The 16,711-nt window shown below is 39.0% G+C and overlaps 4 protein-coding genes across 12 annotated transcripts in view; 2 read left to right on the top strand and 2 right to left on the bottom strand.

Moving 5' to 3' along the window:
* Positions 1–224: 224 nt before the first annotated feature.
* Positions 225–2,397, bottom strand: LOC120428892 (glutactin-like). Its single transcript, XM_039594034.2, has 5 exons — positions 2,060–2,397; positions 1,867–2,001; positions 916–1,809; positions 547–859; positions 225–484 (listed from the first exon to the last, which is right to left on the bottom strand). The coding sequence occupies exons 1-5, from the start codon at positions 2,258–2,260 to the stop codon at positions 321–323; spliced, it is 1,707 nt and encodes a 568-aa protein (XP_039449968.1). The 5' UTR covers positions 2,261–2,397; the 3' UTR covers positions 225–320.
* A 325-nt stretch (positions 2,398–2,722) lies between these two features.
* LOC120428884 (glutactin-like) lies at positions 2,723–7,055 on the top strand. The gene is made up of 5 exons (XM_039594023.2): positions 2,723–2,985; positions 3,038–3,172; positions 3,234–4,127; positions 4,194–4,503; positions 4,563–7,055. Exons 1-5 carry the CDS (start codon positions 2,785–2,787, stop codon positions 4,733–4,735), a joined length of 1,713 nt encoding a protein of 570 aa, XP_039449957.1. The 5' UTR covers positions 2,723–2,784; the 3' UTR covers positions 4,736–7,055.
* Positions 7,056–8,011: 956 nt separating this feature from the next.
* On the top strand, positions 8,012–16,341 carry LOC120428784 (GPI mannosyltransferase 4). The gene is made up of 3 exons (XM_039593875.2): positions 8,012–9,024; positions 9,089–10,028; positions 15,175–16,341. Exons 1-3 carry the CDS (start codon positions 8,868–8,870, stop codon positions 16,124–16,126), a joined length of 2,049 nt encoding a protein of 682 aa, XP_039449809.1. The 5' UTR covers positions 8,012–8,867; the 3' UTR covers positions 16,127–16,341.
* The window catches only part of LOC120428789 (single-stranded DNA-binding protein 3), a 79,952-nt gene continuing 79,491 nt past the window's right edge, over positions 16,251–16,711 (bottom strand). For 3 of the 9 annotated variants that reach the window (XM_039593918.2, XM_039593958.2, XM_052708840.1), the window contains one exon: positions 16,260–16,528. In XM_039593918.2, the coding sequence (XP_039449852.1) occupies positions 16,412–16,528 (117 nt within the window). In that variant the 3' untranslated portion in view covers positions 16,260–16,411. Of the gene's footprint in view, positions 16,529–16,711 lie in introns of all 9 variants that reach the window. The other 6 variants (XM_052708839.1, XM_039593896.2, XM_039593903.2 and 3 more) reach the window with 4 other exon arrangements.

The raw sequence follows: 16,711 nt of genomic DNA, 5'->3' as shown, positions 1-16,711 counted from the left end.
AGTTTACCGAACTGTTCAGTAGTTTAAAATTTAGTAAACTTTAACAAATTCGGTAAAAAAAACTAAGTGTGTAGTTATAATACATCTGGAAATTGGTAAATTTCTCTTTTGGGAAAAGGTGTAATTTTTCGTGATATTTTTAGAATAACTTGCACTTTTTTCAACATAAAATATGATAACATAAGGTACAACCATCAAAATTACATTTTTTTGCAGTTTATCATTTTTATTTATTACGAGCAAATATCTCTCACAATAATTTTTTTTGAAGATTTTTTGAAGGAAAACTAATTGAAAAAAATGGCATTAATCTTTCCTGATTACAAATCGATCTCCTCGCGATCAAACAGCTTCGCCGCTCCACCATCGCTCCGCTTGCACTCATTTGACCGGAGAAACTTCTCCGAAGTCGCCCGAAACTCGGCCAGATAGCAGTTGCGCTGCTCGCTGACTTCGCCGATTCGAAGGTACGGCCCGTAAAGTTCTGATATTCATTAAAAAAGAAACTTATTTTTCAATTTTTAAACATGTTGAAGGGAGCCTTACTATTAACGGGTCGCCAGTAAGGGATGCTATCCGCACGTGGCACTCCTGAACGGGTGAACGAGCCCCACAGCTGGACCATCGTTTTCGCCATCTTGGTTTCCCGCTCGTTCATCTGCCTCCACGGAAACAGGTAGGGAAGAATTTCGATGTGATCAACTGCGCCCGTGTACGGGAACGGAAAGCTGAGGTTCTCCTGGGGCCGTCCGTTGTAAAAGTCAAAGCTGTACAGGTAGACTGGGTTGTCCGGATTGGCGGCAAATACGGCGTGGGCATCGAGGAGTGCTGGTCCTTTTAAGCCGTAGTTGCCGCAGATCTTGAAGGTATGATTACGGTTTGAGTAAGTCGATGGAATATGGTTTGGCTTGTTACATCTATGAATCCTGGAACAACGTCTTTCCACTGGGGCTGGTCGATATCGGAGCGGATGTAGTTTTCTAAGATTTGGTATCCTTCCAGAGCGCCATCCAGCTTTGTGTGACCGAACTTTTCTTGTAGAAGTCTAAGAAACTGGAGCAATCCATGGGGGGTCAAATCGCTAGGATACGCTTCCGGCTGTAGCCTGAACAACAAATCCAGAAGGAACATTCCATCCTGTGATACTGTTCCGACCATGACGGATGCATCTCTAGGAGCGTTGTCCAGGTAGTTTCGCGGATGCTTTGGAAGCAATCCGGACGGTCCACCGACAACAATACATGCCCCTGCAACACTAGGGAATCCCTCGCTTCTAATTACATGTCTAAAATGAACAAGAAATCCCTGAAAAAGTTTATCCAACGAGACCTGCTGGAGACACTGCTCAACAGTTGCTTCGTCGGTGCAGCCCGCATTTCTGGCAATATCCATGCTGCCCTGAACCGGCGTTTCGCACACTGCAAACGTAGAGAAGATCGATCCGGACTGAAGAATCATTCGCTTGAATAGTGGCACTGCCCGGTTCTTCACCAACGGACTGTGCAGCATTGCCGATGTGATTGCCGCTCCGGCAGATGCTCCATTCACGGTCACGTCCATGGGATTACCGCCAAAGTGTCCGATGTACTGCTGCACCCACTCCAAAGCCATGATCGCATCCAAGACCCCGGCGTTTCCGGGCACTGCATCGTTCAGCAGCGACAGGAATCCCAGCGGTCCCAACCGGTACTGGATCACCACCAGGACAATGTCGGCTTCGAGGAGGTAGCTCGGTTGGTACAGGCTGGCACCCCCAAAGAAGAAATATCCCCCGTGGATCCAAACCAACACCGGACGATCCGCGTTGAGCTGCGTAAAGTTCAGTGATCAATGCGACGATTTGCGGATATTCTAAAGGCAACTCACATCACTGGAGTAAACTGACACCGTCAGACAATCCTCGTTCGCTACGTTGACATATTCGTCCGAGATTTGAGGGCAACGAGTGCCTGGCTGGGAAGCGTCCAAGGTTCCACCCCACCCGGCGCGTTTCACTGGAGGCTGCAAGAGGGAGATCTTCAGTAGTTACAAAACCAACAACAAGACATGCCGAATTCACCTGAAACCTCAAGGCACCGGTCGGAGCTTCGGCGAACGGGATCCCCTGGAACTGGTAGATGGTCCGGTTTGTCCACGCGGTGTACCCGATAGAACCCTGAACGGAACCCAATCCGGTGATTTTGACGATCGGTGGAAAGGGTTGTGACACGGTTGAGTGCAGTAGATTGCAGCAGATTGTTATGGCGGCGAACAGCCACATTGTTCTGTTCACTGAACAACTGGTTTTTGAAGAAGACCTCTCACTAGACTTTTATTATCCCACGCTGTTAGCCGTTGAGCATACTCCATCAGATTGGCACGTTTTGTCTCGGTTTGGGGTTGTAGAGGTGTTGGATAATAGAGCTATCTAAGCCCGATCTCACACACACTAGCACACCATTTGTTTTGCTGGCGGGTACAAAATTTAACCTCACTTTTTTTCGTGTACGTACACGCAATACATGCGCACGTAGATAACTCTATAAACGAGACCGTTGATCGCAAAATGTGGTGATGACGTTGAACTACGTTTCTTGGAAACTTTTTTTTGTAAACAACCCAATTTACCTTTAGCTATGTTTTCAATATTGCTTCCGAACAACTCTAGTGCCATCATTCATTCAATATTACTGATAAGATAAAATGATAAGAAAGTGTTCGCAAAGATAGCAATATCGCTGACTAACTTACATTCATTCAGTAAGCTTGGTACGGTTAAGACCGCTAACTTGATAACTCGCCACAATGTGGCTCCTCATCGTAGCTTCAATCTGTTGGAATCTTCCGCTTCCCAGCAACGCGCAACATTCCACACCGATCGTCAATATCCAAGGATTGGGATCCGTTCAAGGCTCAATAGGCCACACTACGTGGACAAGTCGGACCATCTACCAGTTTCAAGGGATTCCTTACGCTCAGTCACCGGTTGGAACTCTGCGGTTTCAGGTAATTTTAGTTCGAATTTTGGTAGCTAGTGTACTAAAGATCTTCTCTGAAGCCTCCAGTGAAACGTCCCGGATGGACCGGAACCCTAGACGTATCCCAACCAAGCGTACACTGTCCACAAATTACGGACCAGTACACCAACGTTGAGAACGAAGACTGTCTGACGTTATCAGTTTACTCAAACAACGTGAGTTATCTACAAGCGTTAGTGCTGTCTCATCAATAACTGTCCTAAACTCCCCAAACAGCTCGACGAGGTCCGTCCGGTGATGGTTTGGATCCACGGAGGATGGTTCTTCGCAGGAGGTGCCAACGAGTACCACCCAAACTACCTCCTCGAGGCCGACATAGTCCTGGTGGTCATCCAATACCGGTTGGGACCGCTGGGATTTCTGTCACTGCTGAACGATCGAATCCCCGGTAACGTTGGTATTCTGGATGCGATCATGGCTTTGGAGTGGGTGCAGCAACATATCGGACATTTTGGCGGCAACGCCAAGCAGGTGACCGTGTTTGGAGAATCCGCCGGATCGGCTGCGGTATCCGCGCTGCTGCACAGTCCACTGGTTCAGAATCGACCAGAGCCGCTGTTCCAGCGGGCGATCCTACAATCCGGATCGGTTTTCTCACCGTGGGCCATGTGCGATTCCCCGGTTCAGGGAAGCATGGACATAGCTAGGAGAACCGGCTGCACCGACGAAACCACCGTTGAACAGTGTCTTCAGCAAGCTCCGTTGATCAACCTGCTTCAAGCATTCGAAAATCACCGAACGGACACCATCAAGAGCGATGGCTACCCAAGCGTCGCTGGAACGTGTGTAATTGTCGGTGGACCGTCCGGACTCTTCCCACAGCATCCGAAACACTACCTCGGAAGTGCTCCAAAAAACATTACGATCATGGCTGGAACTACCTCCCAGGACGGAATGTTCCTTCTGGATGAAATTTCCAAACTACAGCCGGAATCACTTCACACGGCAAAGACTTCATACGGGTTGATGCAATTCATTAGATTGCTCCAGGAAAAATTCGGCCAAACCAAGTTGGACGGAACCCTCGAGACTTATCAGATCATGGGAAGCTTCCTCAAGTCCGAGGTTGATCAAGCTCAGTGGAAGGATGTCGTCCCCGGTTTGATCGATGTAAGTAACTCCACCCAATCCTTCAACCCACACCAACTAACCAAAAGCTAACATCCCACCCCAAAGATCTGCGGCAACCACGGCATCAAGGGCCCGGTGCTGACGGACGTCCACGCCGTATCGGCCGTCAACCCGGAGAATGTGTACCTGTATAGCTTTGACTTTTACAGCGAGCGACCCAGGGCGGACCCGAGCTTCCCCTTTCCGCACGAGGGAGTGGTTGAGCATGCCGAGGATCTGTACTACCTGTTTCCGCGGACGGAGCTGAACGAGCGGGAAACCAAGATGGCCAAAACTATGGTGCGGCTGTGGAGTTCGTTCGCCACGGTGGGCATTCCCGCCGCGAGGGACGTGCCGTACTGGCCGACGGCGGATCGTGAGTTGTTTGGGGAAGTTGTGGGAATTTTCTAATAATGCAGCGGTTTTATCTTGCAGGACTTTATGGGCCATATTTGAAGATCAATGAAGTTTGTGAGCAGCGCAATTATTATTTGAACGAATTTTTCGCCACTTCGGAAAAATTTCGAGTGTACGGAAGAGGCAGCAGTCAATGCGGGATTTCAGTTATTACTGTTGTACTGTTGATTTTGATCAGTAGATTGCTCTAATAAAATAAAATTTCAATAAACTAGCTGATTAAAAATCGTTTCAAAACAAAAACTGTTTTTTCAAGATAGATTTGGATTCTTGATTAAATTTGAGAAAAATATTGGTTTGTGTTTTCATATCCCAATATCAATTAGGCCATTTAAAATTACATTCAAACAATTTTCCAAGCCCAATTCGAGATGTTCTCCATAAACCGAGGGGCAATTTTTTTTTGCAATTCACCCTCCACAACCTAACCCCGCCTTTAGGCGGCCTTCGATCTAAAAATTCTCCAAAAAAATATTTTTAACAAAACATGCTCTAAAAGTATTTGAAAGAAGAACTCTTTAAATTTAAAAAAAATTGGAGTTGGAAGTTTGATTTGTTTAATGTGACTTTGACAATATTAATAAAAATGACATTTTTAAGGGGTCATTTTTTTCTGTATTTTACTAACATTTTCTATGTTAGGCAAAAAGAAGTATGCAGTATTTTTAGTAGTGTCCCAGACTACGCCTCTACGCATTTTTTACAATTTAAATACAGTCATCCCTCATATTCAGTTTACAGATCAGCCAATGTTCAAAAAATCATAGAAAATCGATATTTGAACTTAATGATTTGCATTTACCTTCATTTGAAAGCTTTTCTTGCGATCTATCGGATGCTGCATCGCACAACTGCAAATTTTAACTTTTATAACAAGTTTTTGAAGGAAAACTTTAACCCTTGAAATCCACAAATTCGGGACACTTTTTTCTTACGGATGTAAACAAACTTTGATTCTCTCCATGAGTACATATTTTTTACAACATAATGACTTCACGCACTGAAACCAACGAAACTCAAGCTTAGTTATGATTTATGAATGGTCTGATAACATTTTTTGTGAAAATATCAGTTAAATTAAGGTGTTCCACAATTGTAGGAGGCACAATAACATCCAACAATTATGAAACAAGCAATTTGGAGGCAGTGTTTTGCTGCTCTGAATGAAATAGTCTTGAGATGCAGTTTTTTGTTTTAATAGTACACAGTAAAAAATAATGTATATTTGGGAGCTGTAATTTTGGAAAGTTGAATATTACCTCTGTAATGTTGTAATTTTACCTCAATTTGGACTGAAAAAGTTGCATTACACCAGAGAAGTGGTAAAATTACACATTTCCAGAGGTAAAATTACACATTTTTTCTGACATAAAAGATGTACCCCTTCCAAGACGTAATATTACCTTGATTTTTTTTGCTGTGTACTACTTTTACTGGTGAAATAGCAAGAGAATGTCCAAATAAAGGTCCTAAAAATAGTAGGGTCGACACAGAAGATGCATTTGGCATGTTATTGACAAATTACCACAAAAGTGTTACGAATTTGTGGGTGTTCCGAATATGTGGGATGACTGTAATAATGGTGCCATTCTATAGCAGAAAATGTGAAAAACGAACTAAAAATTAAAAAGACTATCAAAACATTAAAATACTAAAAATAAAACAAGAAAAACATAAAATAAGAGAAGTAAAGTTTTTCGTAGAACAAAATTTGCTTAAAATGACCTACTGAACACGGGAAAAATAAAATAAAATCGAAAAAATTAATAAACACGAAACATAATATTTCAGTTTACCAAATTTTTTAAACATTACTAAAATGTTATGCAAAATATCAAAATTTCGCATTTTTTTCGGATTCATGATCCGAAAATTCAAAATTTGTAAAAAAGCCGATTTAAAAAAGTTGTAGATGGCTTACTGCAGTTTGAACCATTTTTGAAATATTTTGTAAACAAAATCTACCAGCTTTTGTAAACATGCTCAATTTTGGTCTAAAAAAAAATATATATATTTTTTTTAATAACTACTCACTCAACTTGTTGTATTTTGAGCACAAAGTTCAGGCTTTATGCCAAATTGCTATAACTGATAGAAAATCATTTTTTTTATGAAATAAACAACATTTTGCTTACGATTTCTTCAAAATGATAAAAGGGAGGGATTTTTTCTGAATTGAATATACTTTATTGAATCTTTCTTATAATAATAACATTTGATTTACATAATAAGTGGTCAGCTGTGGCTCATCAGCTTTAGTTTGCTTTTCGTGATTTAAACACTTTAAAAGTATATGATTTATCATTCTTGTAACACAAGGTACAATAAGGAAAAAAATGTTAGGAATACATAACCTAACCTAAAACTAACTTAAACTTACAATATCTAATCTAATCTAACTAACTTAAACTTACAATAAACTAAAAACTGATAAAAGAGGGATCAAGTTACCCCTAACATTAAAAAAAAAAAACGGCTAAAACATATTTTTTGGCATTTCCGTCGTGAAACTACTTACTTTTACTTTTATTCTTGAACGACAAAAAGGCCCCAAAAATAACAGAATCGGATAGTAACACTTTTCACAATAAATGCTGAAAATTTCATACTTTTCAGCACTGAGATAGATGCTGAAAAGTTGAACTTTTCAGCACTTGTTTCGAAATGTAACACTTTTCTACATTTTTTTATTTAAACGGTTAATGGACAAAATACATGAACGAAATTGAAAAAAATGCATGGAACTCGTTGCAAAACTTCACCTTTTCAGCACTCGTCGAATTTATCAACTCGGTGAACCTCGTTGGAAAAATGTATAGTCATAATAATAGTTTATAGACCATGTATTTTTGCAACATGTTCTATAAACTATTATTATGACTTTAATTTTTCAATTTTTGATTCCAAAACACCTAATTGTTTTGACAACATAAATGTCTTAATAAAATAAATACATATAGTTTTTATATATTTAATATTTATATTTATATTATATTTAGTGATAATTTTCATTGAAAAAACTTGGAAAGTTGTTGTAAGGGAGACGTTGTAGGAAAAACCAAACCAATTAATTAATCTTGAAGCAGATTCCAGTGACTGTTTAAATGCAGGGATCAAGTTTTGTTTGAAAAACAGTATGACGATAAATTTAACGTCAAATGTGTGAAGGTTTTGTAGTTGATAATTTATCGAACAATTCATATATACAAAATGTTTTGAATAAATTTTAAGTGTTTTCAATACATATCAAAACAGAGAAAAAAGATCTCTTTACAACACTTAGCTTAGAATAGTTAAGTAAAGTAAAACTTAGAAAATGTACACAACTTACGGACGTCATCCACAATCAACTTAGAATATCGAGAAATTAAAAGTGCAACATGGAGTTAAACTTTCTGTCAAGCTGCTGTGAAGTTTTCTATGAGAGCTGCGAAAGTTTCACTCCATGTTACCGGCTCACATCTCTCTTTTTAATTTCTCGATATGCTGGGCTGATATATGTACGTTGCTATGCAGTTGTTTGTTTACCTTTGATATGGAAACGTCAACTTACCGTAGATTTTGAAATTTTCCAAACCATACGTCAAGTTTCTAATTTTATTCCTTTTCATTGTAGAAGATCAGATTCATTTCCATTGATTCAAACTCCTAAGCTAAGTGAAATTTTCTAAGTTGAGTGATTGTAGATAGGCCATTAGAAAAATGTGTGTAACTCAATCCGAACATTTCTTAAAGTTTTTGCTTTGTTTTCCATATTGAGTTTGAATCAATTTTGCACAACTTTCTAGAACAAAGCCAGTTTTTTCATGAACAAAAATATACTCATCAATTCTATAATAATCAAATACATTTTAAATTACCACTTTAACTTTTATGATTATGATTGATTACTTTAAAGCAATAATTTTTTGTCACAACACTATTTTTCTTTTAAATTTTAAGAACGAAGGGAGTTTTTATTACCTGAAACTCTTTTTTCTTGAAATTAAAAAAAAATGCAATTATTAAATAAAAATAAAACAAACATTACAGAATGAAAGACAAAAATTCAAAAACAACGAGTTTATTTAATTATTTTAGCATAGAAGTAAATTCCTGGAGCTTGCACACAACTCGCTCATTCCTTCAAAACAGACGCACTGTTTCCGAATCACCCCTCACGATGAAAGCAAAACACACAGCCAACTTTGACAGTTCTCGCTGTCAGCCAGCGAAACCCTGTACCAAAACAAAACCTCCCCAAACAAACCCCGGGCTCAATCGATATTTTCATTTCCCACTTGGAGCGGAGCAGATTTTGTTGGGACGTTTTCTGATTCAAAAATGCACCCAACAATGCACAGTAAATCAATTAAAGCCAAAGATTCGTCGCTGGTGTCCTACTACATCATGTGCTTCGTACGGATAGCGATGGTGTTCATCCCCCAGGTCGGTTACATCCATCCGGACGAGTTCTTCCAGACGGTGGAGGTCGTCGCCGGTGAGTGCGGAACTTAAAACTAATGTTTTAAATAAGTTTCAACTGATTTATTACTGTGTTTTAGGGGATGAATACGGTCTAGACGTTCGGAGAACGTGGGAGTTTGATAAATCGTTCCCAATACGTTCCATGGTGATTCCTTTCTTGGGACTGAAGATTCCTTTTGGAGTGCTTCGATTCGTTTCGATGTACACGAGGTACTTCTTGGGAATCAACCTCCGGGGAAGCTACGTAATGCTTGTGTTCCCACGACTTATCATGGTGGCCCTGTCGTTCGTGAACGACTGGAGTCTGGCACAAATCTGCAAAGCCTACGGACTTCAAAGTCAGTTCCGACTGCTCACCCTAGCTAGTTCCTACGTAATGCTGGTCTACTCAATTCGAACGTTCACCAACTCGATCGAAATGGCCCTCTGCTCGTTGCTCCTGTACATCGTCAGCGATTGCATGATCCACTCCAACACCGTCATCTACCAGCAAGAGTTCCTCGATGAAAAGTACCAGAAAGAAAAGAAGCTCGTCGAAAAGGTCAAGCTGTACAAACTACGCCAATCACTGCCGTCCCACTCGCTCAACCGATGCGTCCTCATGTCCACCCTGTGCGTCGCCGGCGTTTTCAACCGGCCAACGTTCCTCCTCTTCGGACTCCCGCTGGTATTTCACTGGCTACTCCGCGGACTCGGAACCAAAAAAGCATCCCTGAAAGACTTCAACATCCGAATCTTCACCTTTGTCCTGTCCGGAATCCCCGCCCTCCTGCTCTTCATCCTAGGAGACTCATTCTACTACGGATACCTGACCATGCCGGAAATTGAGCATCTGGATGTGACCATCAACAACTTTGTGGTGACGCCGCTGAACTTTGTCCGGTACAACATCAATCCGAACAATACGGGAGCGCATGGGACGCATCCGTTCTATCTGCACCTGGCGATCAACGTTCCGCTGCTGTACAACGTGCTCGGCGTGATTGCGCTGGCGTCGTTTGGGGTGATGATGTACAGGTGAGATTTTGTTTGTGTTTCTGGAATCTAATAATTTCCAAACAAATGGGGGGCTTGGAAAAAGTTGCCCCGTCTTCCCTGCGATTTGCGTGAAACTTTGTCCTCAAGGGTAATTTTGATCACTGATTACAAATCTGAGAACCTTTTTTCGATATCTCGCGACGGAGGTTCGGTACGACCCCTTTCATTTTGGAACAATCGAGAAATACTTTTTTTCGAATAATTTGAAACCCGAAATAATTATGATTTGAAAATTTGGAGTCGAAGGAACTTTTATGATTTGATGGCGTGATAAAAATTCTTTAGAAAAAAAACCTTTTTCATCGGTAAATATTTTTTTTAATTCTCTGCCATTTATCGTTATTTAACTAAAAAAATTGATAAAATTTAATTTACTTTTTGAATCAGCATTAACTTAGAAGAATATTTCATTTTAAAATTTCACGGGCGTAATTTTTTTTGCTTGATTTTTTTGGAAATTATGGTTTTTGAAAAGATTGGAAAATTTCACGAATGTTTTAAATTTTATCTTTGTAAATCGCACCATGAGTAGCTGAGACATTAGAAAATGGTGGGTTCTTTGGGTGAGACTTGGAAAACATCAATTTTCATGTTTTTAAACACTTGCAAGGCATTATCTCAGCAACTAAAACAAAGTTCAAAAATGCAAAATATAGAGAACTTTCTCAGCTATTCAAAATATTTTTTCAGGTGTGGACTAACATGTGCACTAATTTAACAAAATGAAAAACTGCGACTATTTTCAAAACCTACAAATGGCTTTGACTTGAAAACGGTTTACTTTATCAAAATTTCACTGAAGTACTTTTTGATTACTAATTTAATATTACATCGAAAAATGAAGTTAAAAAAAAATTTGTGACCGATATTTCGATTTTTTGAAAAAATCAGTATTGATTCATAACTCGGTCAAAGATTTTTTGCACAACCTGGAAATTTCTGAAAAATTGGCATTTGATGTCCTCGAAAAAAATATCAAAAAAATAAAATAAAATAGGGTTTTTTTTGCAAATCAAGTTTTAGAGACATTTTTTTTCCAGTGTAGTCCGTATTTATACCTACAACTTTGCCGAAGACACCAAATCGATCAAAAAAATCCTTCAAAAGATACAGATTATTGAATTTTCATACATCATTTTTGTATGGACAGCTGCCAAATTTGTATGGAAATCTATATGGAAAAAACTAATGATGCAAAATGGCTTCTTTGGGCACACCAAATTCACCAAAAAAGTTTCAGTCGGATTGAAAAATACAAAAAAAAACGAATGACCAAATTTGAGCTCTGCGACCCCAATTTAGTTTAATTTGAATATTTGATTGCCTTTTGAAAAAAAAATCATTTTTTTTCATGTTTTTACACTTCACCATTTTGGCCGCTATCGTGGATAAAAAAAAATCTAGATCATTTAAGAATAGTTTATGGGTCATATTTATGCTCAGCAATCAAAAGCAATCAACTTTTTTTCTCGTGATTCAATTATCCGAAGATTCGATTATACGATTATACGAAGGTCTTCGGATAATCGAATCTGAACTGTATTCAATTTTAGAAATTCATGACGTTTGTTACCTGCAGCGAATTTTTTAATAGTGTAAAGTGATAATTGCAAATATTTTGATGCAAACAAGAATCGGGTTTTTTTTTGTAAGAGTTATGACAATCTAACTTTTGTTGTTGTTGAAAAAATGTCTTTAAATGACAGCTCTAATTTATATAATCAAAAATTTGTTTCTCGAGAAAGAATTTTCTTATCGCTTGTTGTGCAAAGTTGCAATTATAAATAAGGCGAATATTTGGTAGAAAAAGTTTTACTCCGTCAAAAATACCCAGCTCTTTTTTTTCAAAGAGCTAAGAAAATTTCCTACGAATTCGTCTAAGTTTTATCGAAAATTGGTAATTATGTCTCTGGGCCACTTACTAATAAAGAAACAATACAATTGATGATTGTTTAAGACAAACTCATACACTTCATTTTCAAAAACCTCATATCTCAGAAACTGATAGACTTTTCAATTTGAAAAAAATCAAACATTCGTGAAATTTTCTGATCTTTTCGAAAACACTATTTCGAATTTATGAATTTCATGGACACGACTGATATTGCAAAAATGCTATATAGCTTTGCTTTTGTTACCATTTTAAATGTTAAGTGTTGTGTGGTTAACACTTTAAAAATTTAAATTTGTTCAGCCAGAGGCTGACTTCGAATTCCCTACGTTGTGTTGTTGTTGTTGTCCAGGCGCGTAGAATCTCCAATTGAATAGAAATAAAACAATCGTTTGAGTTGACTGCAGAGCCAACTGTCTCGGACGGTGGTCAGCGCGCGACGAGGCAGAATATAAGTTTATTGTTCTCGAAAAGGTACAGAAGTAAACACATGGAACGGACACAAATACCGTCTTGCACGAACATACTCCCGGACCAAAACGAACGTTTTTAATAAATAGACTAAACACTGACTAAATTCTTAATGCTAATATCACAGTACAGGTTCAGCTACGTCGCTTATGGTTGTCCCCTTCGCGGTGCTCTTCGCTGGTCGTCGTGGTGGTTGAAGAATGGAACATCGGAGAACCTTCTGCATTGCACAAGCTCTTCGGTTGACGTCCGGCCCGTCGGCTACGATTGCGGCGGGTACCATCCGGGACGCCGAGAAGTGTTGAAGAAGGGGTCCTCAGCCACGGCACTCGCTCTTCCGTTGACGATCGGGTTGCTGGCGATGGGTGCAGCTGAGACTACCCGTAACGCCGAGAAGTGCTGCTAAGGGCACCATTTTGTCGATGTCCACTGATTCCACGGCTCACCTGGGTTGTGGATTCCTCAGAATCGTTTCCGTCACGGCACCAATGTTCAGCCAGAGGCTGACTTCGAATTCCCTACGTTGTGTTTTTGTTGTTGTCCAGGCGCGTAGAATCTCCAATTGAATAGAAATAAAACAATCGTTTGAGTTGACTGCAGAGCCAACTGTCTCGGACGGTGGTCAGCGCGCGACGAGGCAGAATATAAGTTTATTGTTCTCGAAAAGGTACAGAAGTAAACACATGGAACGGACACAAATACCGTCTTGCACGAACAAAATTTTATTGTCTTCATTTTTTTATTTAAGTGGATATAACTCAGAAACTATATACCAATCTTCGACAATTTTTTAACAAATTTGTAAAAAAAAAATGCAGCCATGGACACTTATTTCGCATATAAAAATAAATTTGATTAATCTTCAAAATACAAATTTTAAACGATTTTATCCCTAAAAACATTTAACATTTTCAAAATTCGATTGAAAATTAATTCTCTCATTTTAATACGGTATTGATATTTTTAAGGTTTTTTTTTAGAAAATTATTTTAGAAAAATGAGACGATTTTGCTATTGCCAAAATGTACCCAAAAAACTTTTTTTTTTTGTTTCAAGGATAATTTATTTTCACAAAACGTTATGTTATGTTGAATGGCTGCTTTGACAAAAAATCTTAGCGATTTGAGAAAGGCTGGTACAAATTGTATTTAAAATTTTCGGTAGAGTTGATGGTGAAGAGATAAAAAAGCTTATTTCTCGCTTACTTTTTAAAAGGTTCTATGAACATAGGAAACCCATGGCGCATTGGTTGTTTTGAAAAAGTAATCTAGATTTCAAGCCTGATTTAAGAAACTTTGGATTAAAATGATTCGCAAAATACTTCACACATCATAAATAGATATGCTTCCATCAAACATTTTAGAAGTATCAATAAAATTAAAAAATAAATAATTTTCCTTCGCCTTTACTTTTTTTATTGTAATAAGGCTGGTACAAATATTTTTAAAAGTTTTTGTCACCCCCCCCCCCCCCCCCCTTCAAAATTGGCCCAAAAATACAGGGGGCAAAAAAAAAATTTTACAATAAACTTCAAAATTTCAATGAAAATTCAAGTGCAACCAGCTGAAATCAAATTAAAATACATTCTCCTGCGTTTAAAATCATTTTTAGCATGTTTGGGTTTATTAAAAAATCTTAAGATTTTTTGAAAATTTTCGATGCAAAATCTTTTTTTTCGATACAATTTTTGTTTTTGTCAGATCTTAGATTTTTTGAAAACTAATGATTGCAAAACAACTGAACTAGTGTAAAATGCATTTTAAAACACTTTTTTCATTTAAATGTGAAGATTATGGCTTGTTATTTAAATTTTTATATTTTTTTATTTTTTTGCCCCCCCTTGACCTCGGCCAGGGCCGAGGGACAAAAACTTTTTTAAATATTTGCATCGGCCTAAGTTTGAAAAGTTTTCATTTGTTTAAAAATGTACAAATAAGCATTTTACAATGTATTCTGAAAAGTTTACAATCAATTTTAGTTACATGTTTTTGCAATGAAAATTTCAATTAAAGTAAATTTTTTGCCCCCTGAAATTGTTGGGCAAACCTTGAAAAGAAGGTGGGGGACAAATACCTACTTGAAATAAAATTCGCAATGGCCTAATTTTGCTGAAAATTTGAAAAATCCTAAAAAATGAAGAGTTTTTTTTTCCAAAAATCGGAAGAAAATTTCACAGTTTAAATAGGGTATATGGCCCTATTTTGGAACTACTATGCAAAGTGTCAACATATTTCGCATAGTTCTCAGGAACGGTCTAACTAATTTGGCTCGTTTCAGGATTGTTTTGTGCCTTAATTTATGTTGAACAAAGTGTACTACTGAAAATTTAAAATAATTTAACCATTCCATTGTAATAAGCATTTCAAGTAAATGATCAAATATAATCAAATATAAATCAATGATCAAATATAAAATATTTGAAAACTTTTTTTTTTATTTTTCATTCAAAATATTTGAAGTATGATATTTTCCGTCCAAATTCCAATAAAAAAATGTCAATAATGTTTCGTTTGTAAAATAATGATTTAAATTAATTTTTTCTATGGGACCTTAAAACATTAGCTGGAAAACAAAAAAAAAAGTGAAATGGTGTTTTTTTTAGGAATCATTAGTATGAGACCATCCACAAACCACGTGGACACTTTTTTGAAAATCTTACTAACTTCTGCTGACTGGCAACTGGCTAAAAGAGGATCCATATTTTTCGTTTCTCCAGCATAATTCCACTTTCAAACTATAAAATTCAACCCTCTTCCCCCTCAGGTTTGCCTCCAACGAGTACACCAACCTGCCGCGGGCGCAATCCTTCGTAGGCCTCATGATCTGCGCCATCTTCTTCCCGATCGTGATGCTGTCCTTCATCAACCACCAGGAACCACGCTTCCTCATCCCGATCACACTTCCGCTGATTCTGCTGCACGCCCCAAAGCTCAAAACCGGACTGTGTTCCAGCTATCCGTTCAAGGAGCGATCTCGACTAAAAGAGCTGTTGTACAACTATGTGTTGTGCGCTCAAGCAAGTGCACGACCGTTGCTCCGTCTGTGGTACACGTTCAACATTATTCTGACGATTTTCTACGGGTTCGTCCACCAAGCTGGCGTGTATCAACTGGCCGCCCACATGAGCCAACAACTGGCGGCCACTCCGTCCACGACGCAAACCTACCTAATTACGAGCCACATCTACGACATGCCGTACTGCTTCCTGGACTTGCCTAGCACGAACATCCTCGTGACGAACCCCCAAACGGGTCAGCGGTATCGACGGAAGCGGACCTTCTTCCTCAGTGAATACGGGAGTTTGCCGATTGGTCAACTTTACACCAAAGTCAAGCTCACCATGGACATGTGCCGACTGCAGACGTACAACCACAAAACGTGCCACGTGTATTTGGCGATTCCTTCCAGTTTGTCCGAGGACCTGAACAACGAGTTCCAAGAGCACGTCCAACCGCAGCTCATGAGCCACAATCTAATTAAGGTATTTTACGCCCATCTCTCTATGGAGGCACCGCCAAAGCTGCTGGGGCAGCACCTCTGCGGGATCAACACCGATTTGGAGGACGCCGAGGACACATGCTCGATCTACGCCGAGGAGGACTCGCAGGATTGGTTGACGCCGAGTCGGATGCTGAAGCAGTTTTCGTCTCTAGCCCACCAATTTGGACTGGCTTTGTACGAGATCAAGGCCAAGGGAAGCAAACCAGTTTCGTAACAAGCAAGGAATTCAGTGATATCGTGAAAAAAATCTAGTCAAACAAATTTTTTTAATTGTCGTATTTTCCTTTCGTGTATTTGCTTGCTTAGTGTGAGTACCTTAAAAAAGCGCATTCCTGAATAAAACCTACTGACTTTTTGTAAATATTTATAGCTAACTAAGGCATTATTTTTCATAATAAAAGCACAACTTATTTTTAACTGCAAATCGTACCTACCCATCGTTTTAGTGTGGTACTTGTTCAGTTGGGATAAAAAGAAACTCCACGTGTGTCTCCGCAGCCTACTGTTGTTGCTGTTGCTGATGGGCCGCCGCACCGCCCTGGGGGGAGGTGAACGGTCGCCAAGCGCCGGGCGTTTCCGACTTGAGCCACCCGTTTGGGGCGCGATGCATCGGGTGCTGGAATGAGGGGGAAAAGAAACGAAAGACTCGGTTTGAGGATTGCGGGTTTCCGTTCGTTCTTTTTTTGTTCTAGCTCAATTGCTCTTTGTATCTTTTCTAGAATATTTTTTTCGAAAAGATCGGAAAATTTCAAGAATGTTTCAAAGTTTAACATTGAAAATCGGACCATTAGTTGTTGAG

This window comes from Culex pipiens, chromosome 2 (assembly GCF_016801865.2).
Source record: "Culex pipiens pallens isolate TS chromosome 2, TS_CPP_V2, whole genome shotgun sequence".
NCBI lineage: Eukaryota > Metazoa > Arthropoda > Insecta > Diptera > Culicidae > Culex > Culex pipiens.
Note: the sequence above shows the minus strand (reverse complement) of the source record. Positions and strands in the feature narration are given on the sequence as shown.